This window comes from Oncorhynchus tshawytscha, linkage group LG07, assembly GCF_018296145.1.
Source record: "Oncorhynchus tshawytscha isolate Ot180627B linkage group LG07, Otsh_v2.0, whole genome shotgun sequence".
Taxonomy (NCBI): Eukaryota; Metazoa; Chordata; class Actinopteri; order Salmoniformes; family Salmonidae; genus Oncorhynchus; species Oncorhynchus tshawytscha.
The window spans coordinates 30,329,926-30,337,789 of NC_056435.1; the positions used below are offsets into that span (position 1 = coordinate 30,329,926).

Sequence of the window (7,864 nt, forward strand, 5' to 3'; positions counted from 1 at the left end):
AGCATGCACCTGAGGGAGCCCCCGTTTTGAGGGTCAGTGTGGTGCATGTTTTGTTGCCTACCCTCACCAGCTGGGGGCGCCCCATCAGAAAGTCCAGGATCCAGTTTAAGAGGTGAGCTTGGAGTGCACTACAGTGTTGAACGCTGAGCTGTTGTCAACGAATAGCCTTCTCACATAGATTTTCCTCTTGTCCAGGTGGGAAAGGGCAGCGTGGAGTGCAAGAGATTGAAACATTTTTTTAATCTATTGGGGTGGTATGCAAATTGGGGTGGGTCCAGGGTGTCTGGAATGATGCTGTTTATGTGAACCATGACCAGCCTTTCAAAACATTTCATGGCTACAAATGTGAATGCTACAGGGCGATAGTCATTTAGACGGGATACCTTGGCGTTCTTGGACAGACTATAGTGGTCTGCTTGAAACATGTAGGTATTACAGATTGGGTCAGGGAGTGGTTGAAAATGTCAGTGCAGACACCCGCTAGCTGGTCAGTACATGCTCTGAGTTCGTGTCCTGGTTATCTGTCTGAATGTTAACATGTTTAAAGGTTTTACATCGGCTACAGAGTGTGATCACAGGAAGAGCTGGTGCTCTCATTCATGGTGCAGTGTTGCTGGCCTCAAAGCGAGCGTAGAAGACGTTTATCTTGACTGGTAAGCTTGCGGCACTAGGCAAGCTCGCGACTGGGTTTCCCTTTGTCATCTGTTTGCAAGCCCTGCATCAGAGTGGGTGTGGTAGGATTCGATTCTGTATTGACGCGTCGCCTGTTTTGATGATTCGTTGGGAGGGCGTAGCGGGATTTCATACAAGCTCAATATGGACTCGTAGTACAACCGGAACTACATGTTCAAACATGACATAGAAATCTGACAGGGTAATCAGTTGATTACTGATCGCCTTGAACTGAGCATTTGACCACATAATAGCTAACCCGGATTAAGAAGCTCACGTCTTCAGCAACACATTTATTAGAATAAGTCGCCAGAGATGTCAAGACATCATTACACAAGAGGTGATCTGATCATCAGGAAGGTGGACATGCGAAAGCCTTTAAGAGCAGCTCAGTGGAATAGACAGATGGCCTCGAGAAAGAACGCATGACCACAATATATATATTTTTTTACATTTATTGCTTTATCTGAATACCGCATTGAAAGCCCAATCATTCAGAGCATACACAAACTATACAATTATATATGGTTTCACAAAGGCAGTGAACATATACTGTATCACAATCTACAAAAATCTACTTTACAGAAATTTAAAATTCTACATATCAAAAAGTACAGCTGCAGAAACAGGTGTAAAGCTGGTAACCAGTAAATGCTCTGGATATCTGTCAGTCAAACAACTTGGTGACATCACAATACAAAGCAGAAGTCATCTTTGTACTTACAGCTGGTTTTGGAAATGAAATAACTGGCTGTCAAAAAACACATTTTCCAAAATAATTAATTCAGTTGAAATGTTCATATAAATGATGGTTCAATGCACCCAAAATGATATGTTACATTTTAAGGTAAAGGGTAGCATGTTATATTACTCTGAGTTGGGTCGGTAGTGTATCATCGCAAAGAAAATAGATGCAATTAAAAAGGAGAATAAGGACACATATGGAAAATCTATTTCAATACTCCCAACTCACCAGGAAAAATTTATGGGGGGGGGGGGGACAAACAAACAAGGAAATATACATTTTTTCAACAACCAAGATGGCGGCACGAGTAAAAACAGTGGTATGAGCTGGATGCTAAGGCTTGTGCTTCAGTCAGAAACAGAAATGATTCTAGCTAGTTCATCGCCGGAGTGATTAACTGAGCATAAATAATGAGGAAGTTAATTAGCGGCGATAGCTTTGTCTCGACTCTGGTGTGGCAGAGGTGATAATCCACAGAGAGAAACTGGCTACAGGGAAAAAAACTGCCTGGTTTACTTTTCCTGACAAATGCTTAAACTGATGAGGGAAAAAAGCCAGATGAACACCCCGACCCATCAGCACAGCCACAACAAACATCATCTGCAACCCCAAAGACTGATCAAGGCTGAAACAAAGACCTCTAGAGACCACAAGCCTTAAAATGAAAACTCTAAATAGTGTAGGGAAAAAAAATCCAGTTTGCATTTGATTCAAAATAAAAAATGTTTATGCCACATCAGGTGGTCATTTTGAGGAGTGCCCAAAATGTAGACAAGGCATAAAGTATCTAGGGAACCAGGATGGCACATCCCCTTCACCGGTGACACTCAAGCTGGACTTGAGGACAGATGTTCTGAATAGTCAACAGATGGATACTGAGATCCTAGTCCTGCTCCATGGGCTCCTCACTGGTCCCAGTGTCCAGGCTACCGCTCCCCATGGTGCCCTCTGCAGGTGGCTCAGAAGTACTGCTGGAGGGAGCAGAGGCTCTCTCTTCCCTGGCTCCACTCTCCTCACTGCTACTGCTGCTGACACTACTGCTGCTGCTGCTGACTGGGTCACTGCCCTCATCGCTTTCTCGGGCCTCGGGGCTCTCCAGGACGCCAGCAGGGGCCTGCTGTTCTGACTGGTCCATGTCATTACATTCCTCTTGGGAGCCACAAGGAACCTCCCTCTCTGCCTGCTCGTCCTCCCCGGGCCCTGCTGATGGCTCCAACTGTGTGCTCGATGGCTCTGTGGGACAGGCAAGGACACAGAACTAGAGTTAGTAATGTTAACTGCATAAGGGTTGATGTAGATCTGGCAAGCAGATGAGCTGAACCTGCGATGAACACCTCAGAATTCTGCCAATTCAGGCAACTCCTGGTTCTGCTCATACACATACTAATATCCACAAAAGATTGTACCAACAATGCATGTTGGCATGATTGGCAAAAATAAAGAGTGAAAAACAAGCCCTACCTTGGTCTTCACAAGTCCCAGCAGTACTGGGAGCCTCACTTCTCTTCTCGTCGTCATCCTCCTCCTGGACCATGGACTCTGCCTCTTCCGACAAACTGTCATTGTTGCCGTGTCTGAGGGTGTCCCCCTCCTGCTCATCCTCTTTGCTGAACTTGAGCCTCTTCACCTCGTGTTGCTCCGCCTCCATATCCTCTTCTTCCTCGTCGTCATGGTGCTTGTTCTTCACAGAGCTCCCCTGGGTACCTGATGCCGACACCTCACTGAGAGAGCGAAGATTCATCACACATTCAATTCATCAAAAGAAAAAAGTAGGAAGGGAGTATCACACGGTCTGTTGGGTAGCAACTGAAGTACCTGGAGGGTTTGTCATGTCCCTGCTCTGTGGTAGGGTCTTTGTTTTCTGTACTGTCCGGTAGGCCGTTTGTCGCTAGAGAGAGCTTTGGTCTGTTCAGCGGCCTGGGGGTCCCTGGGCCATTTACTTTCCTGCAAGAAAATAGAGGAAGAGTGAAAGAAATGTAGTGTAAGAAAAGTGTCAGAAATGTGAGTGGTTTACCTTTAGGCAATTATCACTGAGGAAACTAGGGTGAGAAAATAGGAACCTGTCATTTGAGCTTTACCTCTCCGTAAAAGCAGATGCGTTCCCAGGCAACATAACACCATTCATTCTATTCACACCACTGCATCCGTTTTTCCTTCATGACAGAGAGAAACATACAGTAATACAATATTTTACTTCATATAAACTATACTGAACAAAAATATAAACGCAACATGTAAAGTGTTGATCCCAAGTTTCATGAGCTGAAATAAAAGATCCCCGAAATGTTCCATACACAAAAAGCTTATTTCTCTAAAATGTTTACATTCCTGTTAGTAAGCATTTCTGCTTTGCCAAGATAATCCATCCACCTAAAAGGTGTGGCATATCAAGAAGCAGATTAAACAGCATGATCATTACACAGGTGCACCTTGTGCTGGGTAAAATAAAAGGCCACTAAAATGTGCAGTTTTATCACACAACACAATGTCACAGATGTCTTAAATTGGGAGAGCATGCAACTGGCATGCTGACTGCAGGATATCCACCAGAGCGGTTGCCAGATAATGAAACGTTTATTTCTCTACCATAAGCTGCCTCCAATGTCATTTTCGAGAATTTGGCAGTACTTCCAACTGGCCTCACAACCGCAGATCACGTGTAACCACGCCAGCCCAGGACCTCCACATCCAGCTTCTTCACCTGCGGGATCATCTGAGACCAGCCACCCGGACAGCTGATGAAACCGAAGAGTATTTCTGTCTGTAATAAAGCCATTTTGTGTGGGGAAACTCATTCTGATTGGCTGGGCCAGCTCCCCGGTGGGTGGGCCTATGCCCTCCCAGGCCCATCCATGGCTGCACCCCTGCCCAGTTGTGAAATCCATAGATTAAGGCCTAATGAATTTATTTCAATTGACTGATTTCCTTATATGAACTGGAACTCAGTAAAATCGTTGAAAGTGTTGCATGTTACATTCATATTTTTGTTCAGTATAAATACAACGAATCACCTCTTTGTAAAAATGATTCATTTATATAATTATTGTCCTTATAACAATAAGGACAAAAACAACACTTACTCTGAAGTAGGATGCACACAGCTGACCACCATCACATTCTGGAAGAAGAAAAACCCTTCAACACAAACACTTCAAAATATAAATACTACACAACATATAGAGACTATACACATCTAATCTAGTATAACACTGCACAACTGCTCCTAAACTGACATGGCACTCCACTCACCTTCTCAACACCTCTGAGGAATTTCTCTGTCCCTGTGTAATTTCTCTTGGGTTCTGTAAGCAGCTCACACAAACGCTGAATCGTAAATGGAATTCTGAGGGAAGTAAGTAAGGAGGTTATTTAAATAAACCTGAGGTAGGGCTAGCTCAAAAAATAAAAGTGAAATTAGATAAGTATAAAATAAACTATAATGACATGCGTGTCATGTTTACAATATGGTTGCCATTGGGGAGGCAGGTAGCCTAGTGGTTAGAGCACTGGGCCAGGGGTTAGCGCGCTGGGCCAGCGCACGGGCCAGGGGTTAGCGCGCTGGGCCAGGGGTTAGTGCGCTGGGCCAGTAACCGAAAGGTTGCTAGATTGAATCACCGAGCTGACAAGGTAAAAATCTGTCATTCTGCCCCTGAACAACGTAGTTAACCCACTGTTCCTATGACATCATTGTAAATAAGAATTTGTTCTTAACTGACTTACCTAGTTAAATAAAGGTAAAAAAATGTCAAATACATTTGAGCACTGCAGTACATGTGACACCTAGAAATGCCTCTCCAGTAGATGGCACCCTTGTACAACCACCACAAAGTCAGCAACGTTAACTCTTTAGATGCCATGACATTTAGAATCAACTGTTTTCTTGTGATCATGTCATGGCATCTAAAGAGTTAACGTTGCTGACTTTGGTTATACTGGTACCTACCCATTGTATCCATTCACAATCTTCAGTATCCTCTCCTTCATGTCCTCAAATGGAATGGAGTCCACATTGGGATTGGCTACCCCCCTTTGATCGGGTGCTGAGGCATTGAAGTCGTCCATCACCTTCTCCAGTTTGAAGAGGAAATAGCTTTTAAACTGAGACCACTGAACACTGGAAAGACAGAGCACAGATCTCTTAACAAAAGTGATACAGCACATGCAGATGAGAAGACTAGGCATGATCTAGGACTACGCCTCATATAATTTGAACCAGTGATGTTGAAGTTATCCCACTGAGCATGCTTCATCCTCTCACATGCATGATATCTGTAGCTACAAGCTTGTCAATATGAACATTCCTTACATGGTTTCTCCAGTCTTCGCAACATGACACAGAAACTGGTCGAGCAGTGGTGCCACTTCTTTCTTCCCTTTATTGTCAAAGTCTAAAGAGAACAGTGAGATCAAGTCAGTTAGCACAACACAACAGAGCAGGGAACATTGGATAGATTAGCTTGATTATGAAACCATTGACTCTAACGTTAATGATGACTTGTGACTACAACACTGTTAGTGTGTTCATGCTATTTATGCTGCAGTAATTTGTGTCGGGGGGCTAGGGTCAGTCTCTTATATCTGGAGTATTTCTCCTGTCTTATCCGGTGTCCTGTGTGAATTTAAGTATGCTCTCTCTAATTCTCTGAGCCCTAGGACCATGCCTCAGGACTACCTGGCATGATGACTCCTTGTTGTCCCCAGTCCACCTGGCCGTGCTGCTGCTCCAGTTTCAACTGTTCTGCCTGCGCCTATGGAACCCTGACCTGTTCACTGTGATTACTATTATTTGACCATGCTGGACATTTATTAACATTTGAACATCTTGGCCATGTTCTGTTATAATCTCCACCTGGCACAGCCAGAAGAGGACTGGCCACCCCTCATAGCCTGGTTCCTCTCTAGGTTTCGGCCTTGCTAGGGAGTTTTTCCTAGCCACCGTGCTTCTACACCTGCATTGCTTGCTGTTTGGTGTTTTAGGCTGGGTTTCTGTACAGCACTTTGAGATATCAGCTGATGTAAGCAGGGCTATATAAATACATTTGATTTGTTCAGCCATTTAGCTCACCAGCTAAAAAAAAAAGAAAGGAAAATGCCAAATGGAGCCGATCGACTTAGCTAGCTTGCTAACTGTGACACCAACTGAAAATGTAATTGTGTTCTCATAAACCTTTATAGCGACCTACCCAGCGAGCTAGCTAAGTGTGGCCATTGTCATCGGCCAAGTTAAGTGAACTCAAACTTGCAAGCTAGCATGTTAGCTAGCTCGCTGGACAACTTGTCAGTTAGCTACATAACATCAACAATTAGTTGGGCTTACCTTCATGATATTGTCTTACTGGCTAGTTAGCTAACTAGCGTAGTCAATAGAAAATTCACAAGCCAACTAACTGGAAATGGTAGCTAACTACCAATGATATATACATCATTGCTAACTACCGGTAGCTAACTTAATCAGTTCATTAGCTTGCTAACGTTAGCTAGCTAAGCTAACGTTAGCAGTGCGATGGAGTTGTCAACAGCACCATGGCTAACTAGCTCGTTAAATTGTTGAATTCAGAAATATATAAACCTCTGGAGGTTTGAGAATTGATAGCTAGTTACCTTTAAGCTAAGGGGGAAACGCTAACGTTAGTTAGCAACTATGCTTATTCTTCCGAATGTTAGCATTAGCTGACTAGCTAAAATACGCTTATAGCTAGCTAATGTTAGCCACAGTCAACACCTTCTGCCAATATAACCACTGTAGTATAGAATAAAGTAAAACAAAAAGTCTGACTTTCTTTAAATATTACGTTATTCATAAGAACCCCAAAAACCTTTAAGCGCCTCTTGAAGTGAGTCAATTTCCATCATGTTGTTGTCCTCTGTCAATCTCTTGGAGCAAGAGGCAGACTAGTGGTGGCTGCGTTCAACACAAAAAAAAAATAGTGGGTTCGTCCTCCCTGGGATCCTTGGGACGTCCATAGCCCACATTGAAGTTGAAATCTAAAATGGTTTTAACGTTAGTATGTAAGGATTATGGTATGGATTAAGGTTCTAACAATGCGATATAACAATGAGATGTAGGTTTAGTTATACAAATCTTTGGTTAGGGTATGGACGTCCAAAGCATCCCAGATAGCGCTGCCCCATAACATGTAAGGGGAAGAAGAAGCGTTTTAATATGGCGCTCGTGAGGTCATTGCGGATCAGTTCAGAACGCAGAAAGTACAGGGAGTACACGCTGCTGTTCAACAAGTTGCAAAATACATTAAGTAAAGGATCATTGGAATGCAGAAAGTACAGGGAGTACACGCTGCTGTTCAACAAGTTGCAAAATACATTAAGTAAAGGATCATTGGAACGCAGAAAGTACAGGGAGTACACGCTGCTGTTCAACAAGTTGCAAAATACATTAAGTAAAGGATCATTGGAATGCAGAAAGTACAGGAGTACACGCTGCTGTTC

The 7,864-nt window shown here is 43.5% G+C and overlaps 1 protein-coding gene across 3 annotated transcripts; it reads right to left on the bottom strand.

The window, feature by feature from the left end:
* Window positions 1-1,113: 1,113 nt before the first annotated feature.
* Window positions 1,114-7,537, bottom strand: ppp4r2b (protein phosphatase 4, regulatory subunit 2b). 3 transcript variants are annotated; one of them, XM_024426817.2, is made up of 9 exons: window positions 7,234-7,537; window positions 5,724-5,805; window positions 5,361-5,531; window positions 4,667-4,760; window positions 4,498-4,535; window positions 3,496-3,570; window positions 3,233-3,361; window positions 2,879-3,138; window positions 1,114-2,650 (listed from the first exon to the last, which is right to left on the bottom strand). In XM_024426817.2, the coding sequence occupies exons 1-9, from the start codon at window positions 7,268-7,270 to the stop codon at window positions 2,301-2,303; spliced, it is 1,236 nt and encodes a 411-aa protein (XP_024282585.1). In that variant the 5' UTR covers window positions 7,271-7,537; the 3' UTR covers window positions 1,114-2,300. The 3 variants fall into 3 exon arrangements, with proteins under 3 accessions (XP_024282585.1, XP_024282588.1, XP_024282586.1); XM_024426820.2 differs by lacking the exon at window positions 7,234-7,537 and adding an exon at window positions 7,210-7,229; XM_024426818.2 differs by lacking the exon at window positions 7,234-7,537 and adding an exon at window positions 6,090-6,128.
* Between the last annotated feature and the right edge of the window lie 327 nt (window positions 7,538-7,864).

Excerpts from the sequence above, each read along its gene's own strand:
- ppp4r2b (XM_024426817.2), bottom strand. The coding sequence starts at position 7,270 with ATGATGGAAATTGACTCACTTCAAGAGGCGCTTAAAG. Across the intron at positions 4,536-4,666 it reads TCCTCAGAGGTGTTGAGAAG|AATGTGATGGTGGTCAGCTG; the intron begins GTGAGTGGAGTG and ends TTCTTCTTCCAG. Across the intron at positions 2,651-2,878 it reads TGGGACTTGTGAAGACCAAG|AGCCATCGAGCACACAGTTG; the intron begins GTAGGGCTTGTT and ends CCTGTCCCACAG.